This window comes from Puma concolor, chromosome A1, assembly GCF_028749965.1.
Source record: "Puma concolor isolate L17-30 chromosome A1, mPumCon1.1.hap2, whole genome shotgun sequence".
Classification (NCBI taxonomy): Eukaryota; Metazoa; Chordata; class Mammalia; order Carnivora; family Felidae; genus Puma; species Puma concolor.
The window spans coordinates 123,261,682-123,281,578 of NC_141667.1; the positions used below are offsets into that span (position 1 = coordinate 123,261,682).

General features: G+C 51.4%; 1 protein-coding gene and 1 long non-coding RNA gene across 9 annotated transcripts in view; one reads left to right on the forward strand and one right to left on the reverse strand.

Moving 5' to 3' along the window:
- The window catches only part of ARAP3 (ArfGAP with RhoGAP domain, ankyrin repeat and PH domain 3), a 25,468-nt gene continuing 5,571 nt past the window's right edge, over positions 1-19,897 (forward strand). Inside the window, exons 1-24 of one of the 8 annotated variants that reach the window (XM_086702019.1) lie at positions 1-72; positions 686-774; positions 2,446-3,119; positions 3,230-3,291; positions 3,399-3,510; positions 7,336-7,536; positions 7,696-7,765; positions 8,039-8,159; positions 8,254-8,438; positions 8,528-8,634; positions 9,120-9,319; positions 9,418-9,503; positions 9,646-9,828; positions 9,986-10,121; positions 10,748-10,864; positions 11,303-11,450; positions 11,558-11,660; positions 13,725-13,944; positions 14,642-14,705; positions 14,955-15,118; positions 17,246-17,458; positions 17,747-17,852; positions 18,826-18,973; positions 19,275-19,343. In XM_086702019.1, coding sequence (XP_086558145.1) covers positions 2,596-3,119; positions 3,230-3,291; positions 3,399-3,510; positions 7,336-7,536; positions 7,696-7,765; positions 8,039-8,159; positions 8,254-8,438; positions 8,528-8,634; positions 9,120-9,319; positions 9,418-9,503; positions 9,646-9,828; positions 9,986-10,121; positions 10,748-10,864; positions 11,303-11,450; positions 11,558-11,660; positions 13,725-13,944; positions 14,642-14,705; positions 14,955-15,118; positions 17,246-17,458; positions 17,747-17,852; positions 18,826-18,973; positions 19,275-19,343 — 3,339 coding nt within the window. In that variant the 5' untranslated portion in view covers positions 1-72; positions 686-774; positions 2,446-2,595. Of the gene's footprint in view, positions 73-685; positions 775-892; positions 970-1,128; positions 3,120-3,229; positions 3,292-3,398; positions 3,511-7,335; positions 7,537-7,695; positions 7,766-8,038; positions 8,160-8,253; positions 8,439-8,527; positions 8,635-9,119; positions 9,320-9,417; positions 9,504-9,645; positions 9,829-9,985; positions 10,122-10,747; positions 10,865-11,302; positions 11,451-11,557; positions 11,661-13,724; positions 13,945-14,641; positions 14,706-14,954; positions 15,119-17,245; positions 17,459-17,746; positions 17,853-18,825; positions 18,974-19,274; positions 19,344-19,897 lie in introns of those variants that run through there. The other 7 variants (XM_086702043.1, XM_086702058.1, XM_086702036.1 and 4 more) reach the window with 7 other exon arrangements.
- Positions 18,220-19,897, reverse strand: part of LOC147584404 (uncharacterized) — a 9,511-nt gene continuing 7,833 nt past the window's right edge. The window contains exon 3 of the long non-coding RNA XR_015249480.1: positions 18,220-19,558. This is a non-coding gene — a long non-coding RNA (uncharacterized LOC147584404). The remainder of the gene's footprint in view (positions 19,559-19,897) is intronic.

Genomic DNA, 19,897 nt, shown 5'->3' on the forward strand with positions numbered 1-19,897 from the left:
TCTGGGGGACAGGCTTCAAGGCTAGGGCTCCAGGCAAGATTGGGAAAAAGGAGAGGAGCCATTTCTCCTCAGGTAACACCCCCATCCCCCTACCTCTGCCCCCCACCTCACCAAAAAAAAAAAAAAAAAAAAAAATGGAGTACGAGGATGAAGAGAAGGGGCTTCTCCTAAAGAAGAAAAGACTTCTTGCTGGGTCACTGAGCTTGCAGGGCGCCAGGCTTACCCCCTAAAAGGCAGCCCCAAGACCCGGGTTGCGGGGTATGGGAGTAGGAATGTTGCCTTGCTGACCTTCACCACTGGGAAGAAACCTAGGCCTGGCTCTTGGGGAGGAAGAAGCAGATGGGGACTCCTCTGCTAGGCATCGGCCCCTATTCCCTCACGTCAAACCTCTGGGCTACTGAAGGGGTCCCCAGCTTGGAAGGCTGTGGCTATCTGTGACTTCCGGATGCCAGCCTCCCTTGACTCGCTAACTGGGTGCCAGGGTCCAGCCACGGTGCTGGGCATGGGACAGGGGCTGCCACCCTGGGGGCTTAGGGCCCACCTCTTTCCCTCCTCTTTTGGCACGATGGGGAGGGAACAGCAGAAGGGATGCAAAGCGTGCTCCAGGCCGCTCTCCTTTTCGCTCTGGTTCTACCTCTGTCACATCTCCATTCTGGTCTTTACCCCTTTGTCCCTCTCTCTAAAGCTGTCTTGACCTCCCGCTCCTGTTCCGGTCCCTTTCTCGGCCCCTAGGAAGACAAGTTGGCCAGGCCCCGAGATAAGCGCAGCGGTTAGGTAAGGAGCCCAAACCTTTTGAAGGCCGGCGCTTGCACAAGGAGTGGCGGGGCCCAGCGGAGGGAACCGGCCGGCGGGGCGGGGCGGGGCCGGGCCCGTCGGGGGAGGGCTGAGGGGAGGCGGGGCCCGCGCTGCGCGACCCGAGCCTCGGACGGCGCGGCGGGCACCGGGAGCGGACGGCGGCCGCGTAGTGAGGTGAGGACCCCCGCGCCCACGGGCCCATGCTTCCCAGACTCCTCCCCGTCCCCTCCTCGAGGGCCCCGTCCGCGCCGGCGGCCCTCCCCCGCCCCCCCTCCCCGCCGTGACTCGCCCCTCCCTCCGGTGGCCCGGCCTCTGCCCCCTCCCTCCTCAACCCCCTCCTTCGTCGCAGCCCGCGCTGCCCCGCGCTGCCCGGCCCGCCCCCGGCACTCCTGCCCCGAGCACCTCCGGGTTCCCAGTCCCGTGCCCTCGGGCTGGATCTGAGTCACTGGGAAACTGGGCTCTGAGTCAGGCCCTAACTAGCTTGGGTACGGGGGCCCAGCTGCGGAGAGGCAGAAAGGCCAGAACTGATGCTGGGGCGAGAGGGAGTCCTGGTCAGGACCCCATGGGGAGAAAGTGTGTGAGAACCTAACAGGCAGAGGCAGAGAGACAGAAATCTGGAGTCACATACACCTAAAGGTCTAGTTAAAATTGGAGACTCAGGCAAGGAGAGGCTTAATGACAGAGCAAAAGAAGGAGGGGAACAAAGATGGATTTAGATAGAGGCAGTGACCGATAGAGTGGGGTAGAGAAAGGGACAAGCAGAGAGAAAACTCCAGGGAGACAAAATCTGAGACAGGTCCAGAGAATACACCAGGGTCAGGGTCAGGATGGCAGAACGGGACAGAGCCTGAAAGACTTGAGCCCAAAGGCATGGTAAAGGGAAAGGGAAAGCTCAGAGGAAGAAGATTTGGAGAAAGCAGAGGTAGGGGGATGTCATTTCACACTCTTGAGTCGCTATAGGGAGGGTGCTCACGTGTGCATGCATGTGTGTGAACATGCTTCAGGTTGGTGGAGAGTGAAGACCCTGGAGTACCCCTGGCCTCTGGGCCCTCCTCTTTCCAGCCCAGTTCTCCACCCTATCCCCATTCCCCAGGCGGCCTGTTTCCACGGCCAGGACCCCACTTGCTGAAACTAGTTAGGGCTCTCTGGGCAGCCTGACCAAGGCAGACAGGATGTGGGGGCGGCCAGGGCTGGAGGGACAGGAAGGAAGTCTGAGCAGAGACAATAGGTGGAAGGGGAGGAGGAACTGGGAATGACCAGGATTAGGATGGCCGAGCTTGTACCTCAGTTCTGGAAACCAGGGGGGTGGAATCTCCACCTCTTCCCTCCTCTTGTGCCACAGCTGCCCCTGTACCCACCTTAGGCCACATCATGAGGCCCCTCTTCCCACCATCCCATTCCATCCTGCCCCCGCAGGCTTCTGTCACCTTGTCCCATGCTGACTTGGTTGAATGCAATAAAGCAGAGGCAGAGCTTTGATCCAGACCTAGGGTGGTCAGGAGCATGGGGGCCAACACTTCCACCAATTTGTTGTGAGCCTGGGGCAAGCCTCTTCCCTTCTCTGAGCCTCAGTGTCCTCATCTGCAAATGAAGAGATTCCTCTATAATAAGAAAGCCCTTTCTGATGTTCTGGGACGGCTCTTCCTCCAGATTGCCGGCCACTGGTCATTTTTCTTTGGAGGAAGACAAGTCTGGTGCCTACCCCCTGTCCAGGCCTCAGACTTTGGGACAGGGAGGGGGAATCTCAGCCTGAGCCCTTCCTTCACCCTGCCGCTCCCCCCAGCAATGGCCTGAGCCCCCATGGCTGCCCCTCAGGACCTGGACATCGCTGTGTGGCTGGCCACGGTGCACCTGGAGCAGTATGCAGACACGTTCCGAAGGCATGGCCTGGCTACAGCGGGTGCAGCCCGGGGCCTGGGCCACGAGGAGCTGAGGCAGTTGGGTGTCAGCGCCACAGGTCACCGGAAACGCATTCTGCGCCTGCTGCAGGCAGGTGCTGCAGAGGGCTCCCTGGATTCCCAGTTGGACAGTGCCATGGAGCCATCCCCCAGCCTAGCCCCCCAAGCCCAGCCCCCCAAGCCTGTGCCTAAGCCCAGGACAGTATTTGGTGGACTCAGTGGCCCCACCACCACCCAAAGACCTGGAGTGAGCCCAACCCTCTGGAAACCAGAAGTGTCCAGGAGCCCGGAGTCCAGCCCAAGTTCCCCTCCTCTCCCCACCTCCTCCTCTGAGCAGACTTCAGCCTTGAATACTGTGGAAATGATGCCAAATGCCATCTACTTTGGCCTGGACTTAAGAGGCGGGGCACAGACAGCCCAGGACATGTGAGTGGGGCTGGCTTCCTTGGGATCCAGTGCTGGGTGGGGGCAAGAAGGACATGAGGGTTTCTCCTCTCTCCTCTCTCCCTTAATGATCACTAGACCTTTTTCCTCAGGACCCCAGACAGCTCCCAGGCAGCTGCCCCCACCCCTGCCCTTAGGCCCACAACAGGCACAGGTAGGTGGGTTATCATGGGTTGGGGGGAGAGAGACAGGTCCCTTCAGGACCCAGACATTCCCACCTGACCTCCTCTTCCTTGTCGCTCCCATTACTCCCCCTGCCAGTACATATCATGGACCCTGGCTGCCTGTACTATGGTGTCCAGCCCGTGGGGGTCCCAGGGCCACCTGACAGAAGAGAAGGCAGAGGTGTCTGTCAGGACCGGGTTGAACACAGGTGAGTAGTCAGTAGGGTGGTGATGGCAGGAAGAGAGAAGCTTGAGGAGCAGTCTGGTGGTGGCCATGGATCCAGTTATTCATCAAGTGTGTATTGAGTGTCCACTGTGTGCTAGCCAGGTACTCAAGATATAGAAGGACTATGGCAGACCCAGTACCCCCCTCAAGCCTCTTGTGACTCAAGGGCAGACAGGAACTGAAACAAGTAGACAAACAGATGGATACATAATTTACAATACGGAGAAATGCTTTTCTTGCTTTTATTTAACAAATCTTTATTGAGCATCTACTGCATCCCAGATATTGTAGGTATTTGGGATAGATCAGAAATCCTTGTCTGTGTGGGGAGTCAAATAAAAATAAGTATAATAAATAAGTTACATCATATGTTAAAAGGTATTAAATACCATGGAAAAAAAAAAAGCAGGGTAAGAAGGCTGGGATGGAGTGAGGGGAAGTGGGCTATAATTTTTCATTAAGAGTTGCCAGAGTGTTTTCAAATGACACTTGAGCAAAATGAAGGGTGTGAGAGAGTTAATCATGACAGTGTCTGGGATAAGTGTCCCAGGCAGGGGGAGTGGCTAGAATAGAGGCTTCCAGGTAAACCCAGGAGTGGTGACAAGGCCAGTGGGGCTGGGGTATAGTGGCCAGGGCAGGAAGAGTGGGAGGAAATGATGTCGGAGAGGTAAAAAGACTCAGATCAGGTAGGACCTTGTGGGGACTTTCACTTTGACTCTAAGTGAAATGGGAAGCCACTGGAAGGGTTTTGAATACATTTTTAAGAATCCCTCTGGTTGCTGTGTTGGGAATGGTCAGTAGGAGCAAAAGCAGAAGTAGAGAGACCAGATATGAGGTTATTGCAGTAATCTAGATGAGACATCTCAGACTAGGTCATGGTAGTGGAGATGGCAAGAAGTGGTTGGATATGGGTTATATTTTGAAGGCAAACTGTCATGTGAGAGACATTGACACTTGGGGTGTGAGAGAAAAGAGCAGTCAAGAATGACCTCAAAGATTTTAGTCTGAGCTGCACTGTCCAGTGTGGTAGCCACTAGCCACATGTGCTTACTGAACACATGAAATGTGGCTAGTCTGGAGTAAGATGTGCTGTAACTATAAAACTACCAAATTTGAAAGACTTAGCATGAAAAAAAATCAGTACTGGATGAATATGACAGAAGTAGACATAAATTATCTTACTTTTTATATGGATGACATAGTAAAATGTTAATATGTTGGGTATGTGGGATTAAATAAAATATAATTAGTTTTACTTGTTTCTTTTTATTTTTTAATGTGGCTACTAGAAAATCGAAAATTACATATGTGGTTTGCACAGTGACCTCTGTTGGACAGTGCTGTTTGAGCAACTGAAAGTTCCTGGAGTTGCTCTGATCTGACATGGGGAAACTGCACAAAGCAGGGGGTGGTGGGGAGATCGGGAGCTCCATTTTGGATGTGCTGAATTTGAGGTATATATTATAAGCCCAAGAAGAGATGACAAATAGACCATTGAATATACAAGTCTGGAGTTTGGGGGAGAGGTCTGAGCTGGAGATCTAAATTTGTGAGTTTACAGCATCTACATGGGTGTATATAGCTGTGAGTGAGTGTCGATAGAGCAGAGGACCAAGATCAGAGTCCTGGCATACCCCAATATCAAGAGGTTTGGGAGAAGAGGAAGAACCAGCAAAACAGACTAAAAAGAAATGAGTAGTAAAGGAGAAGGAAAACCAGAAGAGTGTGATGTCATAGGAGCCAAGTGAAGACAGGAGGAGGGGGAGGTCAACAGTTCAAATGCTGCCAGGAGATCAAGAAAGACAAGGACTGAGAATTGGCTTCTGGAATTGGCAACATGGAGGTCACTGGGGACCTTGACAAGAGGTAAAGGTGAAAGCCAGATCAAAATGGTCTCAAGAGATAACAGAAGGAGTTGGAAGGTACAGATGACATTTTTTAATTTTTCTGCAAAGAAGAGCACAGGGTTGAGTGGTTGTTACAATGGAAGTGGAGTTAAGAAATGTTTTTTTGTAGGAGGCAGTGTTACGTATGTTTATAGATGGATTGCAGGGATGTGGTAGAGAGGGAGAATTAGTTGCTGTCGGGAGAGGAAGGGGAGACAGTCTGGAGCAACATCCTTGTGTAGGTGAGAGGATGGTGCACAGAGGAGGGACTGGTTTCAGACAGGGATGTTTATGACAGCAGCAGAAGGAATGTAAAAAATGTGTGAAATTGGGTAGATGAGGCACTGGGAGTTTGTGGGGGTTTTTATCTGATTGCTTAAGTAAGCAATTTAAGTAAGTGTTTCTCACTTAAGTAAGAAACAAATAGGGTAGAGTAATGGTTTTCAACCTTAGCTGCACTATAGTGTGGGGAACTTTTTTTTTTTTTTTTTTTTAGTTTATTGATTTTGAGAGAGAGAGAGAGAGAGAGCACACAAGTGGGGAAGGGGCAGAGAGAGAATCCCAAGCAGATTCTGCACCACCAGCACAGATCCCTATGTGGGGCTCCAACTCACAAACCAAAACGGAGATCATGATCTGAGCCCAAGTCAGATGCTTAACGAACTGAGCTACCCAGGTAACCCAGCCTGGGGAACTTTTAGAAATAAACATTCATGAGCCCATTCCCAGATGATCAAACTTAAATGTCTAGGATGGGGGCCATATACTGGTATTTTAAGGTTTCCCAAGTGACTTTGTGCTACTGAGGTTAAGGACTCCTGGAAAGTGACAGAGAATAATAGAGGACTTCCTGGGAAGATGGCATAAGCAAAGACCTAAGGGCTGAGATAAAGCAGCCCAGGGAAGCATGTTCTGGGCAGAAGGAACAGCATGTGCAAAGACTCTGAAAGAGGAAGAGAAGGTGGCTAAACTGTAGTAAGCAAAGGCAAGGGTGATATAAAAGGAGGTCAGGGGATTGGGTGTGGGTCTCATTGTACAAGGTCTTACAGCCCATGTTAAGGGATTTGGATTTATCCCAACTGCAAATGAGAAGTTATGCAGGATTTCATTGAGGGAAGGGGTGGTGGAGGATAGTGAAATGATCTCATTTGCATTAAATTTTTTTTTAATGTTTATTTTTGAGAGAGAGAGACAGAGACAGAGCGTGAACGGGGGAGGAGCAGAGAGAGAGGGAGACACAGAATCTGAAGCAGGCTCCAGGCTCTGAGCTGTCAGCACAGAGCCCAACGCGGGGCTCAAATTCACAAACTGTGAGATCATGACGGGAGCTGAAGTTGGACGCTTAACCAACTGAGCCAGCCATGTGGCACCCTTTTTTTAAATTTTTTTTTTAATGTTTATTTATTTTTGAGAGAGAGAGAGAGACAGACAGACCGTGAGCAGGGGAGGAGCAGAGAGAGGGTCAATTGCATTTTTAAAGGAGTGCTCTGGTAGTGATGGAAAGTGAGGTCCAAGGGAGGGCAGGAGTGGAAGCAGGTGACCAGTTAGGTAATTCATATCACCCTGGTGAGAACTCATGGGAATTTGGTCCAGGGAGAGAAAGTCAAGCACTTTTTGGAGAGAGAACCAAAAAGACTTATTGATTAGATATCGGCAACTGTGGCAGAAAGCCAGCTACACAGCCTTTCCCCAACTTTTCTACCAAGTAATACTAATGGCAAAGGAGAGGGACTGAAATTTTTCCAGTAAAAAATCCAAGTGTGCTCAGGGAAAAGGCTCTATGATAATCTTTTGGGTTCCCAACGTCCCCATTTCCCTGTTTGAAGAGTGATCCAGTACCTTCCAAACATTCTATGAAGTGCTGTGGGTGGGGGTATCTAGGGACCTGGGTCTAATATATGTTCTCTCTTGCCCCACATAAGGCTCAGCAGGCAGGATCTGGAAGCACGGGAGGATGCTGGCTATGCTAGCCTTGAGCTGCCTGGAGATTCTACCCTCTCACTGCCCACCCTGGACATGGAGATGAATGATGACCTCATTTCACCCTATGCCAGCTTCTCATCCACAGCAGACCGCCCCACACCCCTGCTCAGCGGCTGGCTAGACAAGCTCTCCCCTCAGGGGTGGGGCTACTGCGGAGGGAAAGGGAGGGTAGGGAGGGAGAAGAGGGAAGAGGGAGGCTGGGTGGTGGTGGTGGGTCGGGTCCCAGGTACTCCCAGACCTTAGGAACCCTCAGGATACAGCCTCCACCACTCACTCATCTTGGCCCCTGCCTTCCCCAGAAACTACGTTTTCCAGAGGCGCTTTGTGCAGTTCAACGGCAGGAGTCTGATGTACTTTGGCAATGATAAGGTGGGGGTCTGGGAGATGCTATGTTGGGCCTAGGGAAAGAGAAAGGGAAGGGGAGGGTTGAGAAAGGCTCGGGACTGGAAGATGGGAAGCCCAGGTCGGGGGCGGGGGGCGGTCACCACACGACTGATGTCAGCATCTAAAGTAGCTAGGTTAGCAGCTGTACCCCACTGCGTGTGGAATGAATGCCGATCTCATTAGAAGTTGGCGCTGGCCCCAGGGTCAGCACACATGGTTGAGTTGCTGTCCCTTTGGGTCACTGGGCTGTCTCTCCAGGATCCCTTCCCCAAGGGTGTGATCCCTCTGACTGCCATTGAGATGACCCGCAGCAGCAAGGATAACAAGTTCCAGGTCATCACTGGCCAGAGGGTGTTTGTGTTTCGCACAGAGAGCGAGGGTGAGAAGCAGGGCCCTACTGTGTCAGGGTGGGGGGCAGGGAAGCCATGTGAGCACACAGCTGCTGGCTAACCTGCTTCTCTGTCCCCCACCAGCCCAGCGGGACACATGGTGCTCCACACTGCAATCCTGCCTGAGGGAGCAGCGCCTCCTGGGCCATCCCCGGCCCCCTCAGCCACCCCGACCCCTCCGCACAGGCATGCTAGAACTTCGTGGACACAAGGCCAAGGTTTTTGCTGCTTTGAGCCCTGGAGAGCTTGCCCTGTACAAGAGTGAGCAGGTGAGAAGGGCCTGGCCAAGGCCAAGGAGCCTGGCCTAGCCCATTCTGGTGTCTCATTGAACCTGTTCCAACCCCCACAATCCCACCAGGCCTTTTCTTCCGGCATCGGGATCTGCTTCATTGAACTGCAAGGATGCAGCGTCAGGGAGACCAAGAGTCGCAGTTTTGATCTGCTCACGCCCCATCGCTGCTTCAGGTGGGGCCCAGACTGGCAGGAGGCAGGGATGGGGGAGAGACTTTTTTTTTTTTTAAGTTTATTATTTATTTTGAGAGAGAGAGAGAAAGGGGGGGGGGGGAGGGAGAGAAAGTGTGAGTGGGGGGAGGGGCAGAGAAAGAGAGAGAGAGAGAGAGAGAAAATCCCAAGCAGGCTCTGCACTCTTGAACCCACAAACAGGGAGGTCATGACCTGAGCAAAGACAGACACTTAACAGACTGAGCCACCCAGGCACCCCTGGGGGAGAGACTTTTGAAGGAGACCCAGGGCAGGTAGAGGACTGGAGGCCTCTTCAGTAGGATGTCAGTGGGTGTGCACTGATGGAATTCCAGTGATCAGGGTCAAGGTCTCAGGAGGGTCTGGGCTGGCCCAGAAGTGGCCTGCAGGGCTTCCTGCAGGAATGGCTAGTGAGATGGGACAGGTAGGAGGAGGTATCCATGCCCACAGACTGGCTGTCCACCCCTCAGCTTCACAGCCGAGTCTGGGGGTGCTCGGCAGAGCTGGGCGGCCGCTCTGCAGGAAGCAGTAACCGAGACCCTGTCTGACTACGAGGTGGCTGAGAAAATCTGGTCCAATCGGGCAAACCGGCACTGTGCGGACTGTGGCGCCTCCCGCCCAGACTGGGCTGCTGTCAACCTGGGGGTGGTCATCTGCAAGCAGTGTGCAGGTGAGGGCTGGGGCCTTTAGCTAAAACAGGGAGAGGGAGCGGGGGCTGAGGCTGGAGGTTCTGGGTATCTATGCCACATACCCTTCATACCCTAACAGGTCAGCACCGGGCCCTGGGTTCTGGGATCTCCAAAGTACAGAGCCTGAAGCTGGACACAAGTGTGTGGAGTAATGAGATAGTACAGGTGAGGAGTCTGAAGAGGGAAAAAGTGGGGAAGATGGAAGAAAAGCATCCATAAAAGGCTGTGGGCCCAGCTTGAGGGCAGGATTGAAATGTCTGACGACTCAAGTTCCTGTCAGTTGCCTCTGCCCTTTGTCATCCTACAGTTGTTCATTGTCCTGGGAAATGATCGTGCCAACCGCTTCTGGGCAGGGGCATTACCCCCAGGTGAGGGGCTGCATCCAGATACAAGCCCTGGCCCCCGGGGAGAGTTCATTTCCCGGAAGTACCGACTGGGTCTCTTCCGGAAGCCCCACCCTCAGTATCTAGATCATGGCCAGCTTCTCCAGGTAGGAGGGACAGGTTGGGGCTGATGGAGGAGGGCAGTCTCTGAGTTGAAATGCCTAGACTTGGCGTGGGGTTGGGGCTGTTTCTGATGACTGGAGGACTGTCCCCACACTGTCAGGTCGGGTCTCGGGGCTGACAGAGGCCCTTCCCCTTCTGTAGGCACTGTGTGCAGCTGTGACAGGACCCAACCTGCTGAAGAACATGACCCAGCTCCTCTGTGTTGAGGCCTCTGAGGGCGAGGAGTCCTGGTCCCCCTCAGCACCTGATGGCAGCTTCTCTGGTCTCCTGCTCCCAGGTAATCCCCAGAAGGACCTCCTTTCTCATCCCCTAAGAATTCTCAACCCTGACCCGTGCCTTGATTGTTCCAGGGAGCCCCGTGTACCCTTTTACTCATCCCATCACAATGGCCCAGTTTGGGTAGTTTCCCAACCTTCTAGATCCTCTGGGTCCTATATCCTGAAGTCATGAAATGATCAATGGCAGCCACTGCCTGGAATGGATCTGGATGTTTGAGGTGTTAGTGCTGGTGAACCCCTGACAAGGTCAACCCATAAAGGAGATCTCATCTCCCTGGGGAAGTCTGATCAAAGAAACGGTCATCTAATGATGCTTCTCTCCAGGGGTCAGGCCAGAGGGGCTGTGACACTTATAGGATGGCCCATGCTTAGAGGTTTCCACCCTGGGCTGACTGGGTGAATGGATGGCTGGTTGGGAGAGGCAGTGGGCAAGGGCTGGTGTCTTGCTTCCTACTACCATCTTTACTAATCTGGGTAGTAAGGGGTCCAGCCCCACTGGGCTCGACTTGGCCATGCTGCCAGTGGAGTTGGGTCCCACTGTCTTCCTCAGTCTGATCCTTTTCCTGATGACTCAGGCCATCCCATTGCACTGCACTGAACTGACCACTTCTCCTTCCCCTTGCAGACCCTTCCCCTGGCGTGTACAATGAGGTGGTGGTACCTGCCACTTACAGCAGCTTCCTGTACTGTGGTCCCATCAGCAACAAAGCTGGACCCCCACCTCCTCGCAGGGGCCGGGATGGTGAGAGGCGAGCCGAGGGTGGGGGGAGATGGGGCAGAAACTGGGATGAGCAAGGTGTACTGCAGAGGGGCGGGAAGGGCAAGTGGGGCCACACCCTGGAGTGGACTAGGTGCTGGGAGTAAGAGAGGGACCATGCCTGGTGGCAGCACTGGGTGATAGATGAGAGCGTGTGCTGTGAAGTCAGACGGCCTGGGCCAAATCCCGGCTCTGCTACTTCCTACTAATGTGACTTGGGCAAACTACTCAAACTCTGGGCCTGAGTTTCCCTACCTGCAAAGAGGACTGAAGATGATACCCACCTCATAGTGTTGTTGTAAAGATTACGTGAGATCATACACAGGCAGAGGGTTTGGCGTAGAAAGAATAAATATGGGAAATGGGAATTATGACGGTAGGGACAGACATCTTCTGCCTGCTGACCATCAGCCTCCCCCTTAGCTCCCCCCCGAATGTGGTGCGTGCTGAGAGCAGCTCTGGAAATGTTTGTGTCAGAAAGCAGCCCTGAACCCCTCAGCCTCATCCAGCCCCAAGATGTTGTATGTCTGGGTGTGAGTCCCCCACCCACTGACCCAAGTGACCTTGACAGGTAACCACACCCCATGCTCCCTGCACTCCCCCTTTGCCCTTTGTGATCCTGAGCCTGCCAGCCCCTCTTGGTCCCCATTCTCCTCCTTAACCTCACTTTCCTTCTAGATTCCCCTTTTCCTTTGAGCTCATCCTCACTGGGGGGAGGATCCAGCATTTTGGCACAGATGGAGCTGACAGTCTGGAGGCCTGGACCAGTGCTGTGGGCAAGGTGAGCCAGCCGAGACCTCCTCCCTAACAGCCCATGGTTTCCCTGTCCCCAGCTGTCCCCATCCTGCCCTCTCCTGTTCCTACAGCCACCCCTACCACATCCACCTTCATTAACAGCTGTGCTAGGACCAGTGTTAGGCACTGCCCACTCAATAGCTCATTTAACTTTCACAACAACCCTGAGAGGAAAGGATTATCAGTATTTCACATACAGGGAAACAGAGTTACACAGGTTATGAAGTCACTTGATCAAGGTCACAGAGCTAGGAGGCAGCAGAGCCCAGGATTGAAAACAGGCCTTTGTCTCCAAAGCTCATGGCTTGAACCTCATTGCGCAGGCCTTCTTCCCAAGGAAAGGCTGCCTCTAACTCCCACTTCCCCCTTCCCCAAGTTCTCCCAGTGCACAGGTGAGGCTGCCTTTATGAGACCCAGCGTCTCCATTCCCAGGCAAGCTGGTCTCTCTGTCCTGCACCCTCTCCCTGCAATTAAAAGTTCGGGCCCTAGGGGTTCGTGGGTGGCTCAGTCAGTTGAGCATTGACTTTGGCTTGGGTCATGATCTGTCTCCATTCATGAGTTTGAGCCTCACATTGAGCTCGCTGCTGTCAGTGCAGAGCCCCCTTTGGACCCTCTGTCTCCCTCTCTCTGCCCCTCCCCAACTTGCGCTCTTTCAAAAATAAATGAATATTAAAAAAAAAAGTTCGGGCCCTAAAGTCAGATATCCTGGGATCTGAGTCCTCCAACTCTCAGCCTTGTGAGCTTTTCCATACAGATAGAGTGGGTCTAAAAGATGCTCCCCTTGGCGTTGAGGATTAAGTGACATGTGAGACCTGCGCTGCTTGGCACACAGCAGGCCCTCCATCTGTGGGTGTTGAAATAGTAATGGTGATTATGATGCCCATTGCTCCAATCGCTCCCGTCCTTAACTGTTTTTTCCCTCAGTCCTGCTCCACCTTCAGCTTCTTATCACCCTGGTGCCCTCCTGACAACCCCTCAGAATAGTCGTGTGCCCTAGCAAACATGCCCTTCCTCCTTAACCCCTGATGGCTGCCCTCCTCTGCCAGACTTATGAGCTGCTACTTTGCGGGGGTGGTTAGTGACTTCCCATTACCAAAGTCCAAGGGCCTCCTTCTGGCCTCACCAGGTCGGCCCTGCAGGATGTGACACTCCTCTGTGGGAAATGCTGAAACATTCATCGGAATGTCACAGAGTGATTTTATGTGTAGAATCTACTTTTTATTTATTTATTTTTTTAATTTATTTTTTCAACGTTTATTTATTTTTGGGACAGAGAGAGACAGAGCATGAACAGGGGAGGGGCAGAGAGAGAGGGAGACACAGAATCGGAAACAGTCTCCAGGCTCTGAGCCATCAGCCCAGAGCCTGACGTGGGGCTTGAACTCACGGACCGCGAGATTGTGACCTGGCTGAAGTCGGACGCTTAACCGACTGCGCCACCCAGGCGCCCCTAGAATCTACTTTTTAACAGGGAGGGCTTATATTGTGTATTTCTTTTTTCAGTTTACTTTTGTAGTAGTTCATTTTTATTGTTTTTTACAAAAGTACTATTAGTAACAGATTGGAATTTTGAACAAAAAAAAGAAAAGAACTCCTTGTTTCATCACCACAGGTAGCTGGAGAAGCACCATTTTGCAGACCATCTCCAACGTTTATTTCTTCACGTATCCTCCCCTGACCCCTTAGGGTGGTGGGATTTCCCAGGGCATCGTGACTCTTCAGTTAGAGCATTTTGGCTGCCCATTCTTTCTTACCCTTACATCCCTTACATCCCTTACCCTTACATTTAAGGGCATAAGGCTGCCACACAGAATATCTTCTCTGTGTTGGCTGGAGCAAATTAAATTGAACTGAATTTCTTTCCTGTCTTTCTCCATCCATCTCCTGTGTTCTTGTGTCTTTCTTTTGTTCTCTCCCCATCGCTTTTCATTCCGGTCTTTCTTCTGCTCTCTCTTCGTGTCTTTCCCTATCCTTCTCACTCTTATTTCTCTCCACCTGTTATCTCTTTCCCCATCCTCCTTGTTCCCCATGTCTTCCTCTTGACTCACAGTGGTTCTCCCCGCTGAGCTGTCACCAGCTGCTGGGCCCTGGGCTGCTGCGGCTGGGCCGCCTGTGGCTACGCTCTCCCACCCATTCAGCCCTGGCCCCTGGCCTCTGGCTGTCAGGGTTTGGACTTCTTCGTGGTGACCACCTCTTCCTGTGTCCAGCACCGGGCCCTGGCTCTCCAGCCCCTGAGGACATGGTGCATCTGCGGCGGCTACAGGAAATCAGTGAGCAGGGGCGGGGACAGGGATGAAAGGTGGCCATGGGGTAAGGGACAGTGGACCTTCATCTATTTGGGGATCCCTAGGGGAAACAGCAGAACATAGTGTATTCAGGCACAAGCTTTGGAGTCAGACTGCCCAGATACAGACCTCCACCTCTGTCACTTTCTAGCTGTGTGATCTTGGACAGGTTGCTTAACCTTTCTGTGCCTTAGTTTCCTCCTCTTTACAGTGGGCACAATGAAACAGTTGTAGTTTCAAATAAGGCAATGCATGTAAAACACTTATCACAGAGCCTGGTAGGACCTATCTTATAGGTGTTTAATAAATGTTACATGTTATAAATGTTACTGTTACTGTTATTTGGAGTCATTTGCTGGTTGGAGACTGGGAGAGGGGACTGGGTATTCTCACTTCCTCAAAGAGAACAGTATGGGATAATATCAGAGGGCTTTGGAGACAAGAGACCTGAGTTCCAGCTCAGCTTTGCCATTTTATAACAAGTAATGAGACAAGCAGCTTAACCTCTCTGAGCATTAATGTGTCACCTCTAAAATGGGGATAATAGTATGTAACTTACAGGATTTAATACAGCATTGTTTGTAGGGTTCCTAGTCTGGCACCTACATACCTTAAATACTTAGTAAATATTAGTCACTATGATGAAGACAGTCATGATACTGTCTCATGGTTCTCCTCCCAGGTGTGGTTTCAGCAGCTGACACCCCAGACAAGAAGGAGCATTTGGTCCTGGTGGAAACAGGAAGGTAAGTGTTGCCCTTATCCTTGACCCTGGATCCCTCTTTCTAGAGCCCGCCCCGCTCTGCCCTCCACCCTGGTCTGCTGGACCACTACCCACTTCTTCAAATTCCATTGCCTAGTTCAGGGGCTCTGTCTGGGTTGAATTTTGCTGCCCCCTGCTGGTGGCTCTTGGAAGGCTGGGCCTTGTGATCCTGGGCCTCCTAGTTTAAAGGACCCTCAGGAGCTGGCTCTGACTCAGGCCTCTTGGGTCTCAGGACCCTGTATCTGCAGGGGGAGGGCCGGCTGGATTTCTCAGCATGGACCGCGGCCATTGAGGGGGCCGCTGGCGGGGGCGGCACAGGGCTGCAAGAGCAGCAGATGAGCCGGGGTGACATCCCCATCATCGTGGATGCCTGCATCAGTTTTGTCACCCAGCATGGTGAGTGGGTACTGGCCAATACTGAGCCAGTAGGGGATGGGGGACATAGGAACAGCCAGAAGTTGTGATCTGCCTACAGAAGCTTTGCCTCCAGAGATTGCAGCCTAACAACAACCTGCTGTATGATCCTTGGCAAGCTTCTTTACCTTTCTGAGCCTCAGTTCCCCCATTGGTAGAATGGGGCTACTAACAGTCCTCGTTTTCTAGGATAGTTGTGATAGTAAGAGAACATATGTAAAGCATTTAGCACAGCATCTGGCAGGTAGTAAGTGTTCCAAGGTAGCTGTTAGTGGGCTGTGGGCGTGGAAGGGGAGCAGAGCAGCACTGAAATGTGACTGGAGATGGAGAGCCATAAAGAACAAAGAGGGGGCAGCTGTAAGGCAAGAGCCAAGCTGTGCAGCAAAATCCTTGAAGGTCTGAGCAGATTTATTCTGTGTGGGAGTTTTTCCAGGCATAAAGGCTCAGCTGTGCGAGTGGCTCCCAGAATTCTCTGTGACTTTTTGGCCTCTGCTTTATTCTCCAGCCCAAGGAGGCACCAAGTAGAATCTAGCTCCTTGATGAACCCCCTTTAGAAGGCAGGACTCTTTTTTTTTTTTATTTTTTTTAACGTTTATTTATTTTTGACGAGAGAGACAGAACATGAGTGGGGGAGGGGCAGAGATGGAGAGAGACAGAATCTGAAGCAGGCTCCAGGCTCTGAGCTGTCAGCACAGAGCCCAATTTGGGCTCTAACCCATGAACCATGAGATCATGACCTGAGGCAAGGTCGGACACTTAACTGACTGAGCCACCCAGGTGCCCCTAGAAGGCAGGACTCTTGAGAAGGAAACTTCATGGAAAACTAAGGAAGGCAATAAAGGGGGGAAAGGCACATCCATTAACTACAAATAGTTGTGCTTACAACACTGACAGTGGATAGTGAGTGGCTAATGACATTCTCCACACTTTGGTAGTAGCCTCATGCACTGATTTTGCCTGCTCACTAGATCCCATCCTGTTCTCAGTCTTCCTCATGTTCAAAGGAGGGATTAAGTCAGCAGTCCAGTGAAAGCCCTGGAGAAAGAGCATGGGTGCCCATACCCACTCCTCCACAGTTCCTGGACTGCCACTCTTCATTCAGCAGATGTTTACTGAGCTGCTCCCATTTGCCAGACACTGGACATATAGTGGTGAAGAGGGAAAGTTCTATGATGCTCAGAGACTAGTGGGAGAACTGGGTAATAAGTAAGAAAAATACAGTCAGTTCTCATTATTCATGGTAGTTTTGTTCTATGAAGTTATTGCAAACATTGAATGAATGAATACTAAATTGTTGCCCCAGTGGAAATACAGGGTTGGGTTCCTGGGAAGCTCTGGTCACAGTCTCATCAACTGATCCATCAATATGTAACTTTAAGTGTGTTTCTGTTTAAAGATACTTGCTTTAATATGTATTTGTGATCTGTTAACTTTGAATTCACAGCCAGCAGCACTGTAACTCATGCATAAGGAAAGCTTATCTGACACACATATTTTCTCCATAAGGCACATCACAGCCTTCTTGTACTTAGGAACACTAGACAGCACTTTAGCACTTCACTTGGGGGCCATTTCAAATAGTGAAACTACCCAAAGGAAAAAAGCACAAGAATGAAAAAATGTGGTTCTATATATACCATGAAGACTACACTTGTTTACCATATGAGAGCTTAGCTGGGAACGTGTCCAATAGGCAACTCAAATTCATCTCTGCTCTGCGCATGTTCACAAATGACTGGGAAAGTGCCACAAGTACTGGTTTGGGAGTTTCAAATAAATTTTAGCAAGTAGATAAATTCACAATATTGAATCTGAATAGTGAGGATTGACTGTAATATGATTTGAAAGTGCTATTTCAAAACCAAAATAGTGAGTGATGGGGACTCTGTGTAATATCATGGTTAGGGAAGGACCTTCTGAGCAGGAGTACTTGAGCAGGGTCTTGAGAGTCAAGACCATGGAGGCAGACTTCCTCCCCTCTGGCCCATTTACCCCAATAGCCCTACAGCATGTCAGGGGGGGGTGGTGGGGGTAGGTCACAGATACTGGATACCAGGTGGGTGGGTGGGTCTTTGGGCAGTGGTGAGCAGAGATGCTGGCTGTTCTCAGGGCTCCAGCTGGAGGGCATATACCGGAAAGGGGGTGCCCGCGCCCGTAGCCTTCGGCTCCTTGCTGAGTTCCGGCGGGATGCCCGGTCAGTGAAGCTCCGGCCAGGGGAGCACTTCGTGGAGGATGTCACCGATACGCTCAAACGCTTCTTTCGAGAGCTCGATGACCCTGTGACCTGTGCACGGTTGTTGCCCCGCTGGAGGGAGGCTGCTGGTACTCCTAAGGTCCCTAAAAACTCTTCACAGATAGCCAAGGGACAACCAGGAACTCCACCCCCCCCCACCCCCCACACACACACCCTTGAATCCCTGAGGCTGTTTTGTGGGATTGGGCAGCCATCCTCCCCAGTACTTCCTCCCCACACCTCAGGATCACTCAAGGACTCAGCTTAGGTCAAGGTGGGAAGGGGGCAGAGGCACATCCACCCTAGGTTTGTTTCTTCAAAAATCCCTCCACGCTCCCTTCCCAGATCATCTCCACCCCTTCCCCTTTCCATCCCAGAGTTACCACAGAAGAATCAGCGCCTGGAGAAGTACAAAGAAGTGATTGGCTGCCTGCCACAGGTTAACCGCCGCACGCTGGCTACCCTCATTGGGCATCTCTATCGGTCAGTATGGCCAGGACCCCCACAGGCTCCTCACTGACCCTTTATCAGCTCTACCTGCCCCCCACATTCATTCATTCATTCATCCTGTAAACAATTGCTAAATGAAAGCGTCAGAGCACAAAGGTTCAGAGTGTGGACTTTGAGGTCAGGCAGACCTAAGCTTTACTCTAGTTTTCCACCATTCTAGTGTGTCACCTTGGGTGTTATTTGTACTCTCTGAGCCTCAGTTTCCTCGTTTGTAAAAGGAAGATGGTGTAACGAATAGTATCCACCTCCTAGGTCATGAGAGTTGAAGGAAATAATCCTTCCAAAATCCTAACTATAGCACCTGGCATGTATGTAGTAAGAATTCAAAAACGGTAAGCAATCAATATTATTTTGCTTTATTATTCTATGACAGACAAAGGGTTAGATGTAGGAGACACAAAGAAGAGTAAGTTGCAGATCTATCTTGACCAGTCTCTTGGGGAGACAGGACTTTAAACGATTCTAAGGTGAACACTGGCTGTATTGTACTGATTACTCTATATCACAGGGATGGGCCAACTATGGCCCATGGGCCGAATCCAACCTGTTGCCTGTATTTCTAGATGAAGTTTTGTCCATGAAGTGTAAAGCCACACCCATTCACTTTTATATTGTCTATAACTCTTCTCATACTACAACAGTAGAACTGAGGAATTGCAACAGGGAACGTGTGGCCTGCAAGCCTAAAATATTTACTGTCTGTCCCTTTACATAAAAGTGTGCTGCCTCCTACAATATTTATAATCACCCATTCCTTATCTGTCTCTCCCCTAGACTGGGAGCTCCTTGAGGCCAGTATTGTGTCTTACAGCTGTATCCCAAATGCTTAGCCCAGGGCCTGGCATACTGTAGGAACTCAATAAGTATTTGCTGAATGAATGGATGCATTGACCAACAGGTGAGCACAAGCTGCATCCCTTGTGACCCGTGTCACGCCCTTCTGCAGGGTGCAAAAGTGTGCTGCTATAAACCAAATGTGCACGCGGAACCTGGCCTTGCTGTTTGCACCTAGTGTGTTCCAGACAGATGGGCGGGGGGAACATGAGGTGCGGGTGCTGCAGGAACTCATCGATGGCTACATCTCTGTCTTTAATGTAAGCTCTCTCAACCCCTGACTATAGTCCCTCTTCCTGGATTCTAGATCTTGCTCTCCCCAACAGGACCCCAGCCCAGACCTCTGAAAGCCCTCTGCATCGGGAATCACCTTCCAGAGCCCTGGGCCCCTCTATCCCATAATGTCACTCCAAATGCCCATGCCCCATTAGTTCTTAGCTCTTCTGGCCTCTAATGCTCTCATATAGACCCTCTGGTCTTGTACATCTCTCCCTTCTTCCCTCATTTCCTAGCACCACCCCCCACCTCCACAATACACACTTCTTTTTGACTCTTCCACAGATTGACTCTGACCAGGTAGCTCAGATTGACTTGGAAGTCAGTCTTATCACCACCTGGAAGGATGTACAGGTAACTTGTCCTGACCTTAGACTCCTGAGTGGGCCAGGAGGGGATATCAAGACAGGAGGGTGGCCTTCTCCTGCTGGACATTGGCCATCAGCTTTCAGAGAAAGGGGGAAACCAAGGAGGGGAGTGCTTTGGAGAGAGGGGTTTGGTTTAGGATTTACTCCACTTATTCCAACATGAGGATTCTTCATTACACAATGGTGGCGAGTACTTCAGTTCTGCATGTAAAAAAAAGATCCAAGGAAGAGTTAGCTAAGTTAGACCAAGTGCTGAAAATAATAGTAATAAATAGGATAACAAACAGCAGCGGACTTATATTCTAAACCCTATGATCTCACTTTAACATCACACAACTCCATGAGGTGTACAGTCCTATTTTTTCAAATAAAGAAACAGAGCGGGGCACCTGGGTGGCTCAGTTGGTTGAGCATCTGACTCAGTTTCAGCTCAGGTCATGAGCTGACTGTTAGTGAGTTTCAGCCCCGCATTGAGCTCTGCATTGATGGCGCAGAGCCTGCTTGGGATTCTTTCTCTCTCTGCCCCTCCCCTGCTCTGTC